A 23,638-nucleotide genomic window follows, 5' to 3' on the forward strand; every position below is an offset into this window, starting at 1 on the left:
AGGACGGCTAAGGCTACATTTTAATCATAGGTATTTTTAGTGAAGTCATGGACAGGTCACAGGCAGTCAAGAAAAATTCATGACCCTTGACCTGTCCATGACTGTCATTAAATACCAGTGTTCCCACTAAGCTGCGCGGCAGCACAGCTTCATAGGTGATTAATCTGCCCCGCGCAGTCAGAGGATAGGGCTCCATGCACGGATCTGTCTGCCTGGGCAGGGCTGACTAATCACCTGTGAAGCTGTTCGGACGCGCAGCTTAGAGGACACACTGCTATGTACCCATTAAAACTTGGCAGGGGATGGTTCAGGAGTGTGTGGGGCTGCGAGGTAGGTTATGTAGCCCAGGGTGCTCCTGTGGGGCACCACTTGTGTTTGGGGGTGTGTGTGAAAGGACTGGGGCAGGCTCTCTATCCAGCTCCTAGCTTCATATGCTGCTTCCACTCTGCCCTAAATCCAGCTTCTGCAGCTTCCATTGGCTAGGCACTTCGGCCAATGGGAGTTGGGGGGGGGGGACAGTGCCTGCTGTTGCAGGCAGCATGTAGAGCTAGGAGCTGAGGAGAGGACCTACCGTCACCCCTCCAGGGAGGTCCTTATAGGTAAGCAACACCCTGCATCCAACCCCCCAGGCCTGACTCCCCTCACAAACTCCACTGCTGGGATTGAGGGGGGGGGGGCGGGGCGCAGAGACTGGCCCAGCAGCAGCTGGTGCACCCAGCAAGGGGACCGTACAAGCTGCTCAGACGTCCTCCAGGCCAGGCACACTGGCCACTGCAGACGTCTCAGACAGTCACAGAATCTGACCTCAGTGAGTAACATGGGGCCTTCGTGATGGCTACAAGTAGAGAATAGATAATTTCAGACTGGAAATAAAAAGTACAAATATGTGGCAGTGACTAAGCTCTGGAAAATTTTTTTACCAAAGGCTGTGTTGGATTCTCCATGATTGGAAATATAAAAATCAAGATCAGCTGTTCGAGAAGTTATGCTCTAGTTCAAACAGGATTTATTTCGACAACTTCTATGCCTTGTGGTAAGCAAGAAGTCTGATGAGATGATCACAGTGGCCCCTTTATTCTTTATAACTGTTCAATCTAAGGATACCAGATTCTTAGCTTCAGGAGATCAGAAATCCCTGAGGTGTTTCAGCTGACTGTGCTAATCCCAAGAAAGCCTCAGGGACAGACTGTTGTCCTTTCATTGGAAGATGCTCTTCCCATCAGTCATGCCATTTCTGCTGTTGGGGACTCTCTATGGCAGGAGCTTGCACATGAACCAAAGAGATCCACCTCTCTCCTAATGGATCACCCAAGGAATGCGCTCATGGCAGCGTTATGGGAGGATTCATTGTGCCAGACCTGAGCCCCTCACACTCTTGAATGAACTCGTCTGGTCACATTGCTGTCTTTAGACAGCTCCTTATAATTATGGGGATTATTCCTGCCCTTATTCTACTTCCTAGTCAGTCCCCAGTCCTGCAGAGACACAAGCCTCCAAGCATGGCCGCCTCATATTTATTTGTCTGTTGGATTCTTACCCTCTCCCCACAAAAAGGCTGCCAGCTGCATAAAGCTCTGATTTGCTAAGGTCTTCCACAGAGGACTAAGAATCCAGAACTTTTGAAACAGGGATCTCAGTAATTTTACCCTTACAATGAATAAGGATGAAGGGAGAAAACTCAATGCCCTGTCTCCCTGATAAGCTCCCTGGTACTCTCAATGAATGGGGGAGCAGGACAAGTATTTCCTTGCAGTACTCAACTTTTTCCAAGGAGGTCATAATGCAGACTGGCTGGGGATAGGGGAGAATCACTTCCCGGGTCTCTGATAACCTATATTCAATTCCTAAAGAAATATTGAAAAAATATGGCTCTTCCAGGGTGAAGGCCAAGAGCTCCTTGGTTGAAAGGACCTCCTCACTTTAACAGGTAACCTGGATTTCAGGGCCTGTAAGTTCTCCCTTGAAAGGAAATGTACATTTAAGGTATTTTTCCTGCGACTACGGCCCTGGTATCAGTTGCTGATGTTTCCTGGCAGTGGGAAATGGGATAAGGTAGAAGGCTTGCCAGAAGAGCTCTAATCAGCTTAAATTCATTTCTCTGGTTCTGAGAGCATTTCCTGTGACTGTAGTTGATTAGCTCTCCTGGGAACTCTTTGTTCAAGCCTCTGCCGCACTTCTGTGAGGTTATTTTCCTGCGCTGCAAGCCCTGATTTCCTTCTGTTAATGCAGAATAAGAAAAATAAACCCATCATATTTAGACAAACAAAAGACCAAGGATTTTCCTGTTTCAGGCAACATCTGAGGGCCAGTGTTTTTCTAGTGAGTTCCTTGACACCATGTAAAAAGTCTCAGATGTTAAGCAAGCTGCATATTTCTCAGGATGATTTTCCCTAACTGGGGCTACATCTTTAAGGATCACGTAACGAACTTTTTCCATTATTACTCCAAGCTAAAAAGGTCTTTCGGAAGACGCCTCCAGCAGCACAAAAGCTGGCATCATTCTGGAAGTTGACACACATCTTAAATGACTGACACCTTTCGAACCGACACAAAATCAACATAGGACTACCCTTGTCTCAGTTCCCCAAGATGCCTTTTGATGGTCAGACAGTCAGATTGCTACAAGTAAAACCACTTTGCACTATAGTTAACAGCTTCACAGTTTTAGTATCACCAGATAGCATCTGTAATATGATAACTGAAATAAATCTATTAAGACATGCAAGATGTTGTCATGAAGCACCAATTACCTGAGATCGGTACATAACGATACAGTGATACTTATCCATGAACAGTTATACAGGCAGTCCCCGGGTTACATACAAGATAGGGACTGTAGGTTTGTTCTTAAGTTGAATTTGTATGCAAGTTGGAACAGGTACATATTGTAGGGGAAACTCTAGCCAAACATTTCTCCAGAGCTCAGTTTTATTCTCCCACACCTCACTTCCCTCAAGTCCTTTATTCTCAAGCTGTGTCTGCTGAGAAAAGCCGCTCCTCGTCTCCCTGGTCTACGGGGGGAAGCAGCTAGTGCGGGGTTGTCTCACCTCGTTTGTAAGTAGGGATCTGATATAAGTCAGATCCATGTAACCCGGGGACTGCCTGTATACAATTAACACTGAGCTCAACTATAGCTGCAGAAACAAAATGTATTTTGGGTAGTGTGTATTCCCCCATGAAAAACTTTAGTTTGTTTAATCTGGAGCAGTCTGATGGGTGACTTAACAGCTTTCAAATACATAAAAGGTTGTTACCAAGAGGAAGGAGAAAATTGTACTTGTTAAATCTGAGGACAGAGCAAGTAGCAATAACTTGCAGCAAGGGTGGTTTAGGTTAGATATCAGAAAAACTTACCTGTCAGAGCGACGAGGAGTCCTGTGGCACCTTATAGCCTAACTGAAGTGTAGGAGCATAAGCTTTCGTGGGCAAAGACCCACTTCGTCAGGTCTTTGCCCACGAAAGCTTATGCTCCTACACTTCAGTTAGTCTATAAGGTGCCACAGGACTCCTCGTCGCTTTTGCAGATTCAGACTAACACGGCTACCCCTCTGATACTTACCTGTCAGAGTAGTTGAGCACTGGAATAAATTGTCTAGGTAGACTGTGAAAACAATCAATAGAAGTTTTAAAGAGCAGATAAGCACCTGTCAGGAATGGTCTACAGATTAGTCTTGACTTGAGTGCAGGGGACTAGACAGAAGACCATTCAGGCTGTGTCTAAACTACATCCCTTTCTCAAAAAAGGGATGTACATTAGACACTTCGAAATTGCAAATGAAGCCGGGATTTAAATTTCCTGCACTTCATTTGCATAATGGCAGCCATGGGGTTTTTCCCCCAGAAAGGGGCTTTTCGAAAGAAAAACAGCTGTTTAGACGGGGATTGTTCAAAAATAAAACCCTTTTTCGAAAGATCCTGTACTCATTTTTGCCCACGGAACAATCAGCAATTAGTGATTTTGAATAGGCAGAACTTCTGAAAAGAAAATATAGCAGCAGACTTGTGTGCAGTGTCTATAGGTGGCAATCTAAGGAAGTTTACAAAAACACTTACGAATTGTTCAGCGACGGGAATGTCTGTCAATTGTGCCTGAACTTCGGTGGCCTTCCAAACTCGACAAACTGGAATAGTCATTTTTCAGATAACTTCATGCTTCCTCAACTAATCCCACCCTCCCCACATGGCTTTCCTAGCCAGCCCCACCTGCATGTACACTTGGCCGGTATGTACTTTATAAACTCCCAACATATGCAAAGCACACACTTGTAAATGATCTGACTTGTATCCAGTAGCTGTATTCTGAAGTGTATCTACTTCTCTCCATATTCTAGACAGAGATGTAAGCAATTCCCTCACTGGAAGAGTTCTGCAACCTCTGACATTGTTTTCAACACAACTTTGCCAGGCTGTTTGGGCTGACATTTACCAAGCCCTGTGTCTGCCCCGAGCTGAATTTGTTTATGGTTTTTGCAGAATTTTTCATTCAGCCATTTAAGGAAACTATGTTATTGAAAAATAAGTTTTTTCCATGTTGAAATGGCCTTAGAGCTGTTTTACAGAAGCTCTAGAACAGTGTGGGAACACGCAGCCCATTGGAGATCTATGTGGGGCATACAAGACATTTTGTTCATCCTTGCCCATGCACAGGGTTGCCAGATTCTGTTGGTTTTCAGTGTAGTTTTTTTCCCTATTGGTTTTACCAAGTGACATGCATGTAAAGCCAGGGCGCACGAAGTGAGGTGCATGCTGATTACACACAACGCTAAGAGTCATGTGCTCCCACTGCATCCAATAAGCACTGCCATGGGTCAATCAGCACACCCCACAGATTCTAGGTACACAAGCGCATTTAGCAAAACTACCCTCTCTCAGGAGACCATCTTGTTTCCAACAATCTTGCAGCCCAGTGAGATGAAGGAGGGCCACTCACAGCCCACTCACTAGTCCAGGTTGCCCTTCGCTGCTGTAGAACCTCTATGCTTTAGACTAGACCCCTGACATTTATCAGGGTATTACTTTACTTGAAGGACCAGGAGTGGCTTTAGAAAGGAGGACTGAGTGAAAAAGCAGCGAGCAGGAAGCTACCCTGCACAGTAGGTACAATGTTGGTGATAACCAAGAAGCTGGATACTCTGGCCTTGGAAATAGGGTGAAGGGAGGAAGTTAGCAAGTGGCAGGGTGCAGGAAGATGATGGAAGCATAACGGATGAGCTGGGGAGAAACAGGTAGGCCGTGTAGCAGTAGGTGTGTTCGTCTGATGTTAGAGAGACCAAGTGGGTAAGAATCTCTTACTGGAGAGAAAGCCAAGCTACTGAGATGTGACTGGTTAGTAGCTATTGGTGAGGAGGCAGCAGGCCGTGGACGACACTGAAGGGATGGGCTCTAGAAAAGCGAGGGGGGGAGAAAGGTAAGCTGTCCCTTAGTGCCACAGCTAGAGGTTGTGGGAAGAGATAAGAGGTGGCTAATGTGAAGAAATTAGCAGGAAACGGTGGGAGTGGGATGTAAACTTGATTGCAAGATACCTGGGAAATTGCTCCCCAATGGCTAAAATGATCCAAAACGCTTTGAGCAGCAGCCTCTACAGAGTTCTTCCCCCTTAACAAGCAGTAATGCCAACGTTCACATCCGAATCCAACAGGATTTGGAAATTCATCCAATCTTTTGTTAACTAGTTGTATGCTTGGGACACAGCGAGGGGAGAGACGCGGCCAGAGGTTATAATGGCACAAAGTGACCGATGTCATTTTAGGTTACACTGTATTTTAAGTACATTTTATTTTAACATGCATAATTTAAAAGCGGCGGCATGGAAAGTACACCACACTGAGATACCATATAAATTATAGAAAGCATTGGGGAGCTCAGGACTTCTTGCACAGCATGTACGTGGTCCATGACATACAGCAAGTTATTTTTATATGTCAGCAAGCCACTGAAATCGTTCCTGAAGCACTCTACTAAATCCCTGTCTGAGGGAAGCCAAAACCAGTCAAAAGGCAGACTAAATGAATACAGCTACTTCAGAGATGAGAAGCCAGTCTTCCACAAGCCGAGTGCAAAGAGATCTTCCGTGCAAAGCATTTCTCCTCATTCAGGGGACAAGTCACTTAGGGGCAAGGGTTATCAACTCCAGAGGGGGCCAACACTGCTAGAGGCAGGATGTTACCCCATAGTTCCTTCCAATGTACTGCTTGCATTTTTACACTGACTCTGGAGGGCTCCGTCTGGCACATCCCTGCTTTTACATTCTTCCTCCTCCCTCTCCCCATCTCCTTAGTGCTTTCTGTTTTCCAAATTGCTTCCAACCCCCTCTGATATTTCCTTTTGCCCCCCCTTTATTTAAAAAAAATCAGTTACACAATTAAATAAATAAATCAGGGCTACCAGGTGTAAACTCCGATAAAATGACTTTCAATAATTCTAGAGCCTGCCCTCTACTCCCTTGAAAACTGTTTTCTTCTCACATGTCACAGACAGAGTATCTCAAAAGGACACAGTTTAATTCCTTTAAGTCTGTTTTAAACCCTACAGTAGATGGCTTATACAACTTCAGAAGCAAATGGCTTTCTGCACTTCTACAATAAGCACTTGCTGCCTCCCCTGTGATGAAGCACAATTCAAAGCCGTCACACGGCACCTCATCTCCTGGGGCCCTCCCGTGGCAGCAGGGCTTCAAACATCTGCTGTATAATCTTCAGACACCTGGAATCAGATGCATGGGTACTGCTTTACCATTTGGAGTGTGCCCCTAGCTATGCCTTGGGCCAACTCTACTTGGGAAGAAAGGCTTTGCAAGAGTCTTGGGAGTGGAACTGTGAGCCTTGTCCACAGGCTGTTTAAAAGTCTGAGCTTCTTCACACTCCTAAGATGATCAAAGGAGGCCCCAAAGAGCCATTATGAGGGGGATTCTTCTAATGCAGGTCTAGGATGTACAGGAATAAGATTCAGCCCTTCCTCAGGTTTTGGGGAGAGAAGAGGAAAAGGAAATGCTCCCCCAGCGTCTTTTGCTCCCCAGTCCAAAGACAGAACCATTAAAAATGACAGAAATTCGGAGACAAAGAACATTCAGGCAAAGTTAAGCTGAGACTACCCAGCAGCAATTAAATGGCTAAAAGCTTTCTACAAACACTGTAGGCAGTGCTGTTGTAGCTGTGTTGCTCCCAAGATATTAGAGACACAAGACGCATGAGAATATTTTACTGGAACAATTGCCGCTTGAGCCGCATAGAATTGCCTGTGATCAAAGCTCCATCCCTTTGGCCATGAACAGAAACATCTAATAAGAGATGAAGAGACCCCTCTCTCAAAGCTGTTGGAGCTGCCACATTCCTCAGCACAGAATGGAGGAAAATTCAAATAAATGTAGAAGGAACCCCAGCTTTTTAAGTGCTTAGCCACCCACCCCCAATGCCAATGTGAAAGAAGTGCATCAGAGTCCTGTGGAAGGAAGCCCCACTGCAACAAAACACAACCCTGCTTGTTTTGAAAAGTTTTTTTTTAAACAAAAATTGCAATTTACATTTCTGGTTTCTTCAGCTCCTTATATCACAAGGGTAGTCTGAATATGTCTGCTTTCAGAACACTAATGAAGGATTCTGGGTTTGTAAAAGAATTACTACTCAACCTTCCATCTCTCTCCAGACAGCATTCACCCACTTCAGACAAAACTTCTCTGAATGCCACAGGAGATTGTTCTAAGATCTCTTCTAGTGCACTTTTAGGATTTCCTTTTTACTAAAAAACTTTACAAACTCATAGGTTAAGGCTAGATAAAAGCCCAAACCCAATGTTTATTATTATTTGACAATCTCAATTTTGTAAGGTTTAGTCAAGTGTAAAATCAGAACTCAGGACCAAGTTTTTCGAGCAACAGCAGTGGAATACGCTCCTGGAATTTAGAAGTATGGAAATAAACATTTTTATAAGGTTAGATGTCTAGTGCACCCTGTTTTTCCCCTCTTTAGGTTTAATGGCTTACACTTGAAGCATTGTAACCCTTTCCCCCTCAACAGAAGGGGCAGAAATGTAGCTGTGTACTGAATTTGATGTCCACCTTACAAAGATTAGTATGTCCTTTGCAACTGTATTATTTCCAGTCCACAGATCTTTACCCATAGCACAGAAGCACACACAGAGTATGTCTAGATTGCAATTAAACTTCTGCAGGCGGCCTGTGTCAGCAGACTCTGGATATGGGGTTGTTTAATTACTGTGTAGTCATTCAAGCTCTGGGTCCCCAGAAGTACGTCCCCCAGATCTGAAGAAGAGCTCTCTGTAAGCTTGAAAGCTTGTCTCTCACCAACAGCAGTTGGTCCATCAAGGTCACTATGGCTCTTTCAAAGTACCCAAATCTACACCGGACTCTGGTAATAGTCCTGGTGTCTGGCTGCTCAAAGTCAGCTCCATCTCCACCCTGACAGCAACTGTTCCCCCTCGCGTTGAGGGGTGCTTGGAAAGAGTGACAGTAGTGTGTTGTGCCAGTGTGTACTTTAGGTTGGGACCTTTGGATGCTAAGAATTGTGTAGTGCTTGCTGTACATTTATAAGCAGAACTATATTTTACTGATGCTTATGAATTACATGGGTCTTGCTGTACATTTACAAATACTGTGTACTTTGAGCACCACTATGCATTCTGCATTGTGCTGTAAACGTCTAAAGTTAACTTTATTCTCCAAAACTAGAATTTCATTGCCAAGATATGCCATAATGTCATGTGTAAGCAGTCTCCCTCATTTTTTTCAAGCATTTCTATCAGGCAAAGTCATCTTTTCCATTAATGCAGCAGAAGAGCTCACGAGGACAGTCTGTGTATAAGAGAATTGCAGGTTCCCATTTTCTCAAAATAACTCCCGTTTATCTATTTAGTCATTTTCATTATTGATGTCCTGTGTGATCTCTACAAATTCATTGGGGGGGGGGGGGGAAGTCCCCCAAACCTGTTCTACAAATACTGAACGTTGACTTATTATTTACATACTATTTCCATCTTGAGAATTTTTTATACAAAAATATAAATACAGTTAAATAGAATTTTATTGAGTGAAAAAACTGTACAAAAGTTGTATTTTTTTTTAAACAAATTCACAGCATGTAACTTAAATATTTACAGCCTTTCCAATTTTGATGTCCATTTCAGGGCACATAGTTCCTTGTGGTTGGGCATACACCCAACAGGATTCTCTCAGGTCAGTGTTTGTGAAGCTGCCATTCCCTTGCTGTTCCCCAGGATGCAGTGGTAGGGGTATGACTGCAGTCCGTGATGCCACATGTTGTGTTGTAGGGGGCTGTGACCACTCCATTCCCTGTGGACAAAGGATAGGTAGTCTGGGATTTCTGCACTTCTTGGTCAACCAGGACCTGCAGCATTTGGGGAAGCTGCCTGAGCAGACATGTGTATTTCCCTCCCCCCGGGCCTTTCCTTTTTCTCCTTATTCATGCTGAGGCTCATACCGACTCTCCAAGCCCCATTTTCCTGGTTTGCAGGATTTCACTGAACTCCAACTTGCTCTTCTTTCTCATCTTCCTCCTCAGGGTGAGGAATTCAGTGGGCATGGAGGGGGCACCCCTGAAGGCCACATGGCCAGAAGCTGCTGACAAAGCCAGACATCTGTATCACTGGACTGAGACTGGCCATGGAAAACTCCCTCCCTTGGTCCCACAAACATTTAAGAAATGCTAATTGTCACTATAGTTTGGAATGCCTCGGCACAGCCCCACGCACCAGTGGCTCAGGAATGCTGAATGTGGAAGGCTTTTCCGTCCAACAGAAAGAGTTTCCCTATTCCATGGGTACCCAATATATGGCCATGGCACTGAGTACGGGCACTATTTTCCACTGGCGGGGTGGCACTAGTTGCTCTCACTCAGGAAGCTGCCGGGGGCTGTATGCTGCTAGCCCACTTCAGTGCATTGCAGATTATCTCTATGAAAGATTCATTGAGATTTATCAGGCGTGTACCAGGGACACCCCCTTATATACATGAACTGCTTTGCAGGGCCCTCCCACCGGCCCTGTCAGAGGAATAACAAGTAGATGCCAATTCTACCTCGGTTTGCTCTCATGCAAGTAAAACTATGAAGAGTTAATACTGGTGTCTCACTAACTTGGGAATGGACCAGATCACATTTTTAAATAAAAACATCACAAAGAAAAATGCAGGTCCACCCTTACTGAGGTACCTTTCTCCTTCATCAAGTGCATCCTGTGGGGGAGTCTCGAATGGCTTTGCTGGACCTTCCACTCTTACCCCCCCTCCCTCCCCCCATTAGCATTCTCCTTGCTGTTCACGGCAGGGGTCTCTGTCTCAGGCTCTTCTGAGGTCGCTGTGGTAGTTTGCAGGGTGCTGGCGAGGTCTGACACACAGGGCATGCAGCTAACAGGAAGACTGGCAGGTCTGCAACTCAGCACCAGATCGATTGTTGGTCTCCCCAGCCATGTGCAGGCTGTGGCAAGGTTCCTTTACTTTCACATGGCACTCCTGCCGATCCCAGTTGTATCCCTTTGCCTGTATCTCCTGTGTAAGTTTGAAGATGTCCACATTTCTACAGCTGGTTCATAGCTCTTCTGGGATATTGTAGGACAGCTGCTGGAAGACTGCTAGATCCACAAGTCACACAGTGTCTATGTTTACACTGCACCCACCAGGTTAACAGAATTTAAGCTTTGGGGAGGTGATTTTACTGCTTCACACTAATAGGATGCTTATGGATGTAGACAAATTTAAATACAAACATGCACAAATTGGTTGACACTGGACGGACAGCATGTAGCCCTATGTTCACTTTTACAAGACTATGTTAAATATGGTACAAAGCACACCATGTGAGGTATTATTTGAAAACTCATGATACGCTGATCATTACTGTCCTGGTAAAATGTATGGTAGCATTGTAAAGTTATCAGATTCCACTATATTACCACCAAGATGTGTTCCATCATGTACTGAAGGGCAGTCACAAACAGGTTGCCCAGAGACAAAAGGCTAGACAACATCTTAGCCAGGTATGAATAAAATCAATTACACCATCCCCTGATTAAGTGGCCAGAGACACCCTCTCTCCTGAAAATCAGTTGGAGAGGAGTCTTGTTCAAGAGAAAGGGCTTTAAAAGGTTGCCCCAGATCATCTCTTCTTTGCTCTTTGCCCTTTGCCCACAGCATCAACTTCTCAAGTATAAAGGAAACAGCATTGGACTTGACGGGAGATCCTGACTGAAAGATTCAGCCAGTAAGACTGACGGATCATGTGCGGAGTCAAGACATTTGCTTTGTATTCATTTAGCTTGTTAAGGTAGGTGTTAGATGCATTTTACCTTTCCTTGTAACCAATTTGATTAATACACCTCATTATGTATAATCACTGAAAAGCTTTCTGTAGTTAATAAAATTGTTTTCTCTAATCCAGTGTGTTTGGAAAACTCCATTTGGGATAACAAGATGTGTGAATATCAATGTCTATTAATAAATTACAGACTTTGTATCAGCTTGTGTTAAGCAGGAGAGTGCAGGGCAGCACATCTCTGGTGCTGGGAGTTCTCTCATATTGCCAGCAGTGTTATTCAGCAGTGGCTGGCTCTAGCACTCAGACTCTAGCACTGGGAGTGATTTACATGCGAGAGGCTGTGAGTAGACAAGGAGTGGTTGCTCTCACAGCCAAGCAGTGTAAAAGGCACCCCAGGATGGGAAATGGAGGGGCCATAACTGTCCATCAATCTGAATTGCACTCCAGGTGATGACACAAAGATGACTTATGTTGACCTAGCTTTGTAATGTAGACCAGGCCTAAGTAAGTGTGAAGGCAGGCTCTTTGCTGGCCAGGCCTCTCGCGCGTATTGTCATCCAAGCAAAAGGTCAACTTCCCCTTGATGAAAAACCCTTACACTATGTAACTTAAAGATCAGCGACAAACAGGAACCAAAACCAGACCTGAAAAGTTCATGTAAAGTTCGTGCTGGTTGTGCCATGCCTGGTAAGGCAGAAAAGGAAAAAAAACAGGAAGCCATCTCACCCCCTTACTCCTGTCACTTAACAGACAGAGTCTGCTAGCCTATCACAAAAAGTACGCAAAGGCTTTCTCTATAAAACAGCTTCCCCTCCTGTATCAAATTGAGGAATCCCGAATAAACACTGAAAGGCAGAATATGAGCCAGGTCCGAGGACTGATCACCCGAGGGCCACCTCCCACTCACTGAACCAAATAAGTTCCTGTAGAGCGTAACGTATACCAAATATAACGCATACCAAATATGTTGTTGTTGTAGTTTGTGTGTCTGTTAAATGTAAGTATTGTTATCTGAAATTGTTTAGAGGTATTGTTAAGTAGTAGTGTTAAAAGTTTTAGATAAATGATTAGTCTTATAAGTAAGACTGACGTAAATGTAACTGTTAATAATCCCTAGAGTCCCTTGTTAACAACTATTGGGATTTAGAGAAACCTCAAGGAATTTTCTTTACTGTATTGCATTTTGCTTATTGGTCATTCTAATAATTATTTGGTGCCTACGTATGTAAGAAATTGATAAAATAATTTATACATAGAAGCCCTTTAATAAAAGTTTAAAAGATATTTAGTAATAGTTTGCCTGTTTCTGCGCCTCCCATGGGCTAACCACATTTCCAAACTTTTTACTTTAAACCACAGTAAGAATTTAGTAGACTAGGTTTAGGCTCTTGGAACTCTCCACCCTAGGTTTCAAGAATATTTAAATTTTGGACTAAATCACTAAGATCTAATCGTTAGAAAATGTCTTTATGTTGTAAACCAAACAATTTTACATTGCTACAACTTCTCTCAAGGCTAAATGTGCTCATTTCAGTTAGTGTCCAATCACAGTAGTCCCAGAAACATTTTTTCCATCTTTGTAGCCTTAACTAATAATTACGGAAATTAATTTCTGTAATTACACTGAAGTCAATAATGTTACATCCGGGATGGATATGGCTCTACACTTTGAATGTGGCATAACCAAAGTCTCATAACATGCACTTCAGTAAAATTTGCATGCTCACTGCATTTTCTCCTCGGCTACTGCTGCTCACCTGGAGAATTCTCTGCAAGATCGAGGGAAGGGCAATAAATGCAGCCATGTTGTTTAGCACTTGCATTGTCAAACTCTTCAGAGCTGAAAAATGATTTAAAAAATATTAATATTTACAGTAAAAATAGTTATGACCATAAAATTAACAATAAAATTATGGTATCAACTGTTAACACAAACAAAACAAATAATGGGCATGAATTTCCTTGCTTGTATGTGTGTCAGATTTGCTGTGTGTGATGTCTTTAACCAAGTTTTTTGTATAAATTCACTGCAATTTATCTGAAAGTACTAACAGGAACTCCTAATGCATTTGTATCATGTTTGTGCATACAGAATAACTACCGTGGACCTGTATCCAGAAAAAGAACACTGAAGACTCTAAATCTACACATGTACACACTCAATGCTGACATACTTACATTCAGAATATTGGCTGAACACTGTTGAACTGGATAGCTTCTGGGGTGACATCATAGCCTCCAGAAGCGGAAACCAGAGTGCCTAGAATAATTGATAGAAATGTAACCGTGTTAGTCTGGTGTAGCTGAAACAAAATACAGGACTATGTAGCACTTTAAAGACTAACAAGATGGTTTATTAGATGATGAGCTTTCGTGGGCCAGACCCACTTCCTCAGATCAAATAGTGGAAGAAAATAGTCACAGCCATATATACCAAAGGATACAATTAAGTTCATTTTTTTAATTGTATCCTTTGGTATATATGGCTGTGACTATTTTCTTCCACTATTTGATCTGAGGAAGTGGGTCTGGCCCACGAAAGCTCATCATCTAATAAACCATCTTGTTAGTCTTTAAAGTGCTACATAGTCCTGTATTTTGTTTTAGAATAATTGAGAGCAGAATAAATCCAACTCTAGCAACAAACAAACAAAAAGACTACATGAATTTATGTTACCCTCCACAGGTGTTTACTTATATATATTTGTTTCCATTGTTGGTGATCACAAAATGCTTCAGGACTGCGGTGAGGTTGAATTTGTTTAACACAATGGAGAGTTGCTCTAGTGTTTGAGAGCCTGGCAGACCTACCCTTTAGAGTCTGGGGAAGGTATCCGCTTAGAATTTGAGGACAGGAGAGTCCCTGACTGTGCCCTTCGTGTGTTCATTTCTTGGGGCTGTGACAACGTAGGAGACTCGAAGTTGACTTCACTAAATGGTAAGAGCACTGTTCCCATTTATGTTCATAAGCTCTTCAGAGAACGGACAGTTTTATTTCATGTTTACACCCTGGTTAACACAATTGGGCCCTAGTTTCCACTGTAGTAAAGACACACAGACAAGAATGAATAATAAAGAAATCCCATAAGCAGTCAAACCAAGTTGTAACCAGTTCTACATATGCTCCCAGAAACGGTTGGCTAAAAAGTAGTATGCATCCAGAAAACCTGGCCTGTAAATCTGAAACCAACCCTGCATCTGGTCCATGAAGATTATTAAATATAACTACTAAGGAACCAAACAACTGCAAAACCAACAAGGGAACCAGAAACAAAATTAGAAGCACTAATATTACTCAACTATCACTTGCTCCAAATGTGAGGCAGAGAGCAGCACGAACACTACATCTGCAGTTACTGCATCACAGATGTGCTCCAATGCATGACAGTGCACAATAATACACCACTCCTATCTTTTCTTGGGGTGTTTATTACCGAATACACCTTTTGGCATTTCATAATTAATTCTCATTGTTGTTATTCATTAGACACAATATGCCTGGAAGCTTTAGTAATTTTGTGCAACGCCCAAATAGCCATTTGAAAAAACAAATGGAAGTTGGCAGGAGGATTACTGCATATGGTAGTCACTACTAAAGGCAGCATTTGTCAACAGTTCCTAATCTCTCTAGCCTTACGAGATACACAGACAGAATGAATAGTAGCAGTGGGCAAACCCTGACTTAAATGGACTACACTTAGACAGAACGGCCAGTTCACCCGTTTCTTAGTAACTCAGTGGACACCAAGCATGTGTCAGAGCAACAGCCTTCATATAGGAACCTCACTGCATGTTTCACAAAGACAAGGTGAAGCTAAGAACCTCTTTCCATGCTTCCCAAGAGGTGGGGCTTCCCTTGTTCTGCCCAAAACCACAACATCCAACTGATAAATTGTGCCAAAAAGCGCTATGTCAAACACACAAAATTCACAAGATTTGACTTCATGCCCTTTCACACAAAACACCAGGGATTCAGATTCCAAGCCCTATATTACTAGGTGGATTAGATGTATTGTGGAACCATACAAACCATCAGAGGCTCCTATCCCAGAATCTGTTATCCCTTTGTGGGGCATGGGGGAATACATGTGAGAGGATGAGGAGAGCAAGTAGCACTTTCGTCAGAAGGCCGATCTGTACTCTCTCCTCAGGGCATTTAGAGGAGAACGGAGACACTGTTTGGATTTGGCTGTGGCTGTGGTGTCAGCCACAATCTTTTGCAGCTTTTCTCTAAAGACGAAGATGCCAATAAACTTAGCTAAGCACAGGACCGGCTCAGAGCGAATATTCACTTTCACAGAGTCACAGATGGCACCTGGTCACTGAGCTGAAAGCTATGGCTTTATTGCTGGAGTCACTTCTTTAAACAACCCAAGTCAGCTTTGCCTCTGTTCCTAACGGCTTTGAGATTTTTCCAATGCGGGGGGAGATGCGCGTGCAAAGCAGGTGGCTTCTAAGGACAGTTGGAAGGTGGCAAAGGGAGCTCCAAAGCTTTTTTAGGGAAGTGGCTTCCATCCTATCTGTGGGTTCCTTAGGGCAGAACTCTGCCTCCTCTCTCCCATCCTCCTCATCCCCGGGAATAGCCATATCCCTGGAAAGGGATATTACAGCACTGGTTTTGGAGTAATAGTGCCTTTGGGGTCTTAAATATTATAGAACCTGCGCTCACTCTAATAGATTTGCCCTTTTTTAGGCTTGTTCCATTCACCTTAATCACTTCCTCCGAGGAGCAGCAATTCACTGAGGCGTGATCTCTGGCTGCAGACACAAACAGCTCATTTTCCTGAGTGGAGGAGGAGTCAGAGGCTTGTAGCCTCTCTATTTTTTTAGTACTTTTTAAAGCCTTTTTGAATTTTTAAACTTGATATCCTGCTGCTGTTTTGGTGAGCCCCTTGTGCCTAGCCCTGCTCAGAGCCTAGAGTTGGTTGAACATCTCTCATATATGCTCTCCACTGGTCCCCATTCAAGGGTAAGTGGTGAACTCACTGTCAGAGCTCTCCTGGGTGGCTTGGGAGGAAAGTGGCCTCAGGGAATATAGATCCCACAAAGCATGACCAAACCCTGACTTGTAGGCGTGCACCGGGCCTGGACAAGTCAGGCACATGCAATAGTAGGCGCATGGATTTGAAGCAGATCCACATAATGTAAGTTTATCAAATCACAGGTGTGCAGACCATCTGAACAAAATGCCAATGTAATGGTTATTTGAAAACAGAACTCTTCCTTCCACATTCGTGCAGTACTCCAAGATCTAGTAATAGTGCACTTAATCCCCTTACCTCACGCTGCTGCTGGTTTAAACTATGTGAATTCCTCTGGCAAAGTGCAATTGTTTTCACTAAGGTCTCTTCAATATCCTTTAATAAGTGGGGTTCTGTTGATTCTAGGTTAATGAAAAAGAAAGAGTGATTACACCATGTTTCAGATAGTTCAGCATCCCATTACCGCTAAATCATTCCAAACAACACAACCATGCTGGAATAATCTCTTTCTTGTATATACAGAATTAGGGAGACACTAGTTCTGACCTTTTTCTGGATTCAGTTTTATGGCAGAATAAACCATGGTTTGCAAAATGCTCCGAGTTTTCTCTTAGATTTGACAACAATTTAAAAAAGAAATCACATTTGTATTGATGCTATTGAGTTATGGAGCTCAAAAAGAGAGTGTAGTTGGCACCATACTGTTTCCCGCCAATATCGTGAAGTTGCTTCCTTTTTGGGTTATTTTGTCTAGTTTTCGGTAATACAGGCAGTCCCCGGGTTCCATGGATCCGACTTACAAATGGGGTGAGGCAACCCCACACTAGCTGCTTCCCCCCAGCAGACCAGGGAGACGCGAAGCTAACGCCCCCCCAGCAGACCAGGGAGACGCGAAGCTAACGCCTCCCCAGCAGACCAGGGAGACCCGAAGCGGCTTCTCTCAGCAGACACCTCAGCTTGAGAATAAAGGACTGAGGGAAGTGAGGTGTGGGAGAATAAAACTGAGCTATGGAGAAATGTTTGGCTAGAGTTTCCCCTACAATATGTACCTGTTCCGACTTGCATACAAATTCAACTTAAGAAGAAACCTATAGTCCCTATCTTGTACGTAACCCGGGGACTGCCTGTAGTAAAAATGGATACAAAGTGCTGCAAAGCTGTAATATTTGCTGCCATATCAACAAGCAAATTTCTTCATTTCATTACTGCATGTTTCCTGACCAAGAGCGTGCCCCACAGTGAGGTAACACAGAGTAGCAGGTTTCAGAAAATATGAATTGCTGTATCAGACCATTGACTTATCCAGTCTAGTTGTATCCTACTTCCAAGAGGGCCAATTTCAATTACTTCGGAGAAAAAGAAAATGTAAAAACCCTCACCCTTGACAATCGTCACACAGCTTGTTCAAAAGGGAAGTTTCTTTCTACACCCTGACAAGTTAAAGGTTAGCTTATTCCTGAAATGGGAGAGAGCTTATGTCACATATCGTGGTTGTCCTATCTAATCTAACTACAGATGTTGTCATCCATAAACATGTCCAATGTCTTTTTCCTTCTCTAGTAAGTTCTTGGCCTCAGCTATTTCCTGTGGCAATGAGCGGTGTAGACTAATTCTGCTTTTCGTAGAGACTAAATGTACAAGGAAACACGTGTTTAAAATGCCAAATGTATTAGCTAGCTTCTTCACCATGCACACTGCTGAGTAAATGACAATGCATCAAACCACTAAGTTGTGACATGAGTATAGTTTCTCATTAAACTTTTCCTTTGGTTCCCCCATCAGTCTCATTCTCTAGAGAATGCACTCTTCTGCCCGCAAACAACTTTATAAGGGACTTTCTAGTAGTCCATAACTCCAGGATATATAATGTAGCTTTTTTCTCATCATGTCTTCAACAGAGACGACTCTCAATCTGTACGAGGGAAGGATCTCAATGTGGAAGATTTCTCTGTCCCAGGGATTCTGAGATGGCATAGGGCAGGACCTGTATAGTCCAGACTTGTGTTGTCTGGCAACATTTGTGGCCCTGGAGGAGGAATACAGAAGAGAGGATGATCGGGGAAAGAGGCAGGGTAGCTGTACAGCCCATTGCTGGAGGCAGTTGCCGGGAGCGTAGCACAGTGGCTGCGGGCAAGGTGCGCTCCTGGGCCTTGGTCACAGGGCTCCACAGTCACTCTGCCTCTTTCCCCGAGCACCTCCCCCAAAGCCACGCTTGGCCAGTGCCAGCCCCTCAGTTGCTCCCAGAGTGGAGCCCTGCAACCAGCAGCAGCAGAGGGTAAGCATGGACCTCTCCTGTTGCAGCAAATTCCCTGGTTTGGGACTAGTCAGGTTCTGAGGGTGCCAGACCATAGAGGCACAACCTGTACCAGCTGTTCCTTGTTTCCAAGGACAAAAATCACTAGCTGTTGATTTGAATTTCACAACTGGAAACTAAGAGAAATTGCTGGCTGGTCACTACTGTGCCAATCACGATCACTGAACCGTCACAATCCACTGCATGCAAAGGTTCAGTTTCAGGCCCTTGTGACTTAAAAATCTGAGACTTGTTGGATTATGAAAATTCATTTGAATCGCTAGGATAGCGAAGTAAGCATTTTAACTTCTATAGTGCTTCCATTTCAGAGAGCATGTGTCTCACGGAAAAACTGAGGGTAAAATAATTTTTAATTAAGAGCAAAAACTACTTACCTTCAGCTTCACGCGTAAGTTTCAGCAACTTGCTTCGTAGTTGCTAAAACAAATCAAAATATCTCTTAGACCATTAAAGTCACAGAATTTCAATCTCTCGGCTTTTCAAAAAGGGAAGTGTCATGATTATGAGGGTTAGCCAGCAGCCTGGGGATTAAGGGGTTAACTACACCTAGCCAGGTGGAGAGACCAATAAGAATGTAGGTGGGACTTTTCAAACTGGGACAAAGGAATTTGGGTTTTTTTCCCTTTCTCCTTTTGTCTCTCTCTAAGAGTTCTCTGCAGCTACAGAGAGGGACAAGCACGTCTCTCTCTCTCCAAGACACCATTCTTCATTTTCTGTAAGTAGGGTAAAGTTTAGGTAGTTTCGTTAGGTTTTATTGTGTTATGGATTGGGTATGGGATCTGAGATCTGGCACTGCCTAAAAGATGTTTTGGCTTTTCTTTGTAACTAAGTTCTAGGCCCATGGAGTTTCTCCATGAGTATATTTTGTTACCTTCCTCTCTAGTCATTATACTTGCAACCAGAATATTGTTGTAATAATAAAAGTTCTTTTTCTTTTATTAACCTGGCAGTGGTTAATGGTGTGCCCTGATTTTTGTTTTAGGGGGAAGATTTCCCAAATGATCTTTCCCCTGGTTTCTTTAGCAACATTTGGGTGGTGGCAGCGGAAGTTTTATTCCCAAGATCTAGGGTTTTTAAGATCTTGGGGGAAGTTTTATACCAAAGCCTGGTAGATAAGGCTTTGGGGTACACTTGCTGGCCCCCACTTCTGCATTTATCATGCCAGAGTGGGGAAGGAGCCATGACAGCAAGTTCACACAAAAAACACTTTGATGTCTGAGCACAACTGCTGTCCATATATCCTTCCTCATATATTTGGGAAACAATTTGCAAATTAAACTTTGACTGAGAGATAGCAAATCAAGCATCAGGCTGTTATAAAGACAACATGCAAAATACAAAAAGCAAATGTAAACAGACAGCCTGGAGCAGTGCTCTGATAAAAGTTAGCTACTGTTGTAATATCTGGACCTACTAATTTACTGTAATTGTGAGTTCAACTGTCAGAAGTGAGTGACAGTTTATAAAATGTCTCAATCAATAATACTAAATGTTGATAGTTAAAGGGGGACAAGTGAGAAAAAACCAGAAACCCTCCCCCCCCACATTAGTCTGAACAAAAAGGCCTTCTGCTATAATTCAAGAACTGTTTTCAGATCATGCCTGGTAAACAAGAGAAGTGTGGAGCCTGAAATCAATGAACTCAAATTAGATCAGACTTAGGCCTAACTTGTGAACAAAATAATGAGGGGATGGGCTATTCCAGCCACCAATTCCTTTGGGGAGCCTAAAGAGAGACCAATGAATGATGAGAGCAGGGGAAGCAGTGAGCTTCACTATCAGAGCTGCCACACCCACTGTCTCCTGGGTCACGGACCTTCCTCATCCTACCTCTGAAATATGTCCGTATCAGGCTGGGCCACAGAGGGACCCAGATGATATTATCATCTCCACCCATCCCTGCTAAATCCCAAGAACTGCCGGAGAATGAGAGACTGTCTTCTCTCCCGCCCTCAAAATATATTTTTCCTTCCTGTAGTGAGGCAGCTGCTCTCTTGTCAGACGGGGTTAAAAGAGGCTGGAAGAGCCTGCACAAAGCCTTGGCCAATCAGGGAAGAGCTTACAAGAGCCAATGAGAAGGTGGCTCGTTGGATCAGGCCTGTGATAAGGAGCTGCTCAGCAGAGCAGTGGGCAGTTGGGGCCTGACCAGGGAAGGTGCAGGACTGGTTCTCATGGAGGCACCTTAGAGAAAGCAGAGCTGGGCAGGCTCAGGGGAGCTACAGAGAGGGAGGCTTCAGCCTGACACTTGCCAGGCTGCAGGCCTTGATGCAAAGGCCAGGAGGGTGCAAGGGACTCAGGGAAGTGGCCTAGGCAAAAGAAGGTAGTTAAGAGGGGAGTGAAAAGGGCAGGGCAAGGCTGACACCAGAGGGTCACTGAGCCAGGGCCCAGAGTAATGGGTGGGCCTGCATTCCCTCTTCCCTAGCCACACTGAGCAGTGGCCTTTATGGACTATGGCTTGCCCGAGGGGCTAGACTGAGGCTGCAGTTGGCCACACTGACAGGCGTGAGGCTGCGGACTGCTGATACTGGAGGGCAGTACCCCGAAGACAACACGGTAATCCCAGAAGTGACGCACGTGTCTGGAGTCAGAGCGTGGAGTATCGATGAGCGAGACACCAGCCAGAAGGGGCGCCTCGTTGAGGATTCCCAGTGTGACCAGCAAGAGGCACCATGGTGGTAAGTTACGACCTTTACACTTCCCTGTCCTATTTATTCCTATTTTAACATTTCTCCTCTTTTTCCTTCTGTCTAGTAAGAGACTGGCTTGGCCAGCCAATGCTGTACATTAAAAAGGATTCTTAAAAATGTGTTTGCCATGATATTAAGCAGGCTGGGGACCCTTAATATCAAACACTGAACCTTGTTTACAATGGTTAAATACTGGACAATTTCAGGGCCACATTACCACATCTGACGCTTTGGGCCCTTTCTGTCATCTCAATGCTGCCCTCATTCATCTCAGCAAAACAACACTGAAAACTAATGAGATTTTAGTGTCAACACAACCTATTTTGCTGCTGAGTGATATGGCAGAAGTGTCCAGCTTTTGAATACAGGACCTCAGTTTACTCTACCTCAAGCATTACTTGGAAGGCACCTTGAACATCTCCTTTCTTCTCCAGCAGGTAGGAGGAAGCTTCATGTAGCAAATATTTCTGGGTTATCTGGGAAGAAGAGAGTCTATTTTAAAGAGTCCCATTGTTAGAGAGAATGGAGTGATTGCATTGGTCAGAGTGGTCCTCATCTCCTCATGCTCACGATCCTGGATATTACCCACCTAAGGCACACCTACATTTTCACGTAGGGTGGGGCACCTTCATTCCAAACTAGACACTATAGCTATTAAAAAGGAATTCTAAGCTTAAAAAACAAAAATCAAAATCAAGGAAAGATTGAGCCATAATAATCGATACAGAAGGAGAATGAGCATCTCTACCAAAGGAAAATGCTGAGAATGCTGCCTACAGAAGTACCTGTCTTTTATGGTTTCGAGAACCTTCCAACACATCTGCCAGCCATAGCAGCAGAGAGTTCTATTGCTGGGGAAGGAAAAACACCCCACACGGCCATGAGAATATGAACATTTGTAAGTTTATATATGAAACAGACTGCATTGGCTTTAAAGACATTCCCTAAAACAATCGCTTTACACAGGATCTAACCAAATGACAGAGGTAAAGATTCCATTCCAAAGACTTAAATTCTCTCCTCAGTATGCTGAGAACTGAATTTGGTATCAGTACTGTAGGGTAAACTGAGGCAGCCCTAAACGTGTTAGTAGGCCTCTAAACAGCATCACTCCATTCTAGGATTAAGGCCTGGGAACACCACAGTCAGGATAAGAACTGCAGACAGTAAGAGACCTTGGGCACCATAGCAACCACGTTCTAAAACACGCGGACAGGGTCTCAGTTGGTAACGTAACACATTTTGCTTAAGATAACATTCATAAAATTTGCTTAAACTGTCTTGCTTCACTCCTAGATAATAAGCCTGAGAACCAACCGCTGCACCAACTCAAGGCCATACCCGCCTGCTATAGCAACATCATCATCTATGCAGACTAAAATGTTATTACTGTGTTGCTGACATGTTTTGGCATTTGAACAATAACCACCTGTATATTAATTAATGAGCTGTTACTTTGCAATGGGCGGAGATATTATGTAATCTTTAGTAGTTCTATTGGCTTATGTGCTCATTTAGTCTTGCTGCTAGACCTATCAAATCATTTTTCCTCCATCCACCTGCTGACTATATAACCTATTGTATTGTGTTAATTAACCAGTGTTCACCAGGGTAACCCCTGCGTGTCACTCCATCAGCTGGTGTATAATAAATCCTCCGCTTGTTTTCACCAGCATCCAGAGTGTCCTGGATTATTTCCAACAAGTACGTTAAGTTTTAAATGCAGCAGCAGCTAAACTACTCTCACACCACACAAGCAACATGATGAAAATGGTCAAAGCATGTTAGGATCAGATTTTACAATGTTGGTGCGAGCCAGGTGAGTGCGATACTTGAGAACTGGGCCAATCTGATTATGACTTAGACTGGAGCCTAGTGTAACTCTCCTGATGTGCAACTTCTCCATAACAACAACTTGTATGACATTTAACTAAGTTTGAACACCTTTAGTAAAATCTGGCTAATGTGGATGAGGGGTCACTGTGCACCTGGCTTACCTGAATGGTCTCTTCCAGTCTGTAGAAGTCCAGAATCTGTAGTGTTTCTAAAACCTCATCAGGACTGTAGTGACATAACAATTCAATGAACTGCTCAGTGACACAAGGAGAGATCTGTAGCATTTCCTGATTGATACCTTCCCTGGAACACATAGACAAGTATTTAATTGCTATTGTATCTTATTTAAGCTGCAGACATGCTAGATGAAAGTAAAAGGTTGCAGACCGTCAAAATATAGGTTCCAAATCCTGAATTAATCCTGAACTGCTGCTCTTTGCTCTATATAATGGCTCTGAGATTTATGTGAAGGTTGGTTTCCACAGAGGACCGAAGGCCCTGAGTTGTGAGAGGCCCATGTGTGTGCTCTCCCATTCC

The 23,638-nt window shown here is 43.7% G+C and overlaps 1 protein-coding gene across 5 annotated transcripts in view; it reads right to left on the reverse strand.

Annotated features, from left to right (window-relative positions):
• VPS8 (VPS8 subunit of CORVET complex) overlaps window positions 1-23,638 on the reverse strand; it is a 167,233-nt gene that overhangs the window by 44,704 nt on the left and 98,891 nt on the right. For 4 of the 5 annotated variants that reach the window (XR_012906179.1, XM_075937360.1, XM_075937359.1 and 1 more), the window contains 6 exons: window positions 23,263-23,404; window positions 21,652-21,741; window positions 18,953-18,995; window positions 16,562-16,665; window positions 13,461-13,542; window positions 13,040-13,122 (listed from right to left, as the gene is read on the reverse strand). Coding sequence is in view for 4 of the 5 variants with exons in the window: in XM_075937360.1 (XP_075793475.1) it covers window positions 13,040-13,122; window positions 13,461-13,542; window positions 16,562-16,665; window positions 18,953-18,995; window positions 21,652-21,741; window positions 23,263-23,404 (544 nt within the window). In the remaining variant the exon portion in view is untranslated. Of the gene's footprint in view, window positions 1-9,037; window positions 9,305-13,039; window positions 13,123-13,460; window positions 13,543-16,561; window positions 16,666-18,952; window positions 18,996-21,651; window positions 21,742-23,262; window positions 23,405-23,638 lie in introns of those variants that run through there. The other variant, XM_075937361.1, reaches the window with a different exon arrangement.

The sequence above is a fragment of the Pelodiscus sinensis genome, chromosome 10 (assembly GCF_049634645.1).
Source record: "Pelodiscus sinensis isolate JC-2024 chromosome 10, ASM4963464v1, whole genome shotgun sequence".
Taxonomy (NCBI): domain Eukaryota; kingdom Metazoa; phylum Chordata; order Testudines; family Trionychidae; genus Pelodiscus; species Pelodiscus sinensis.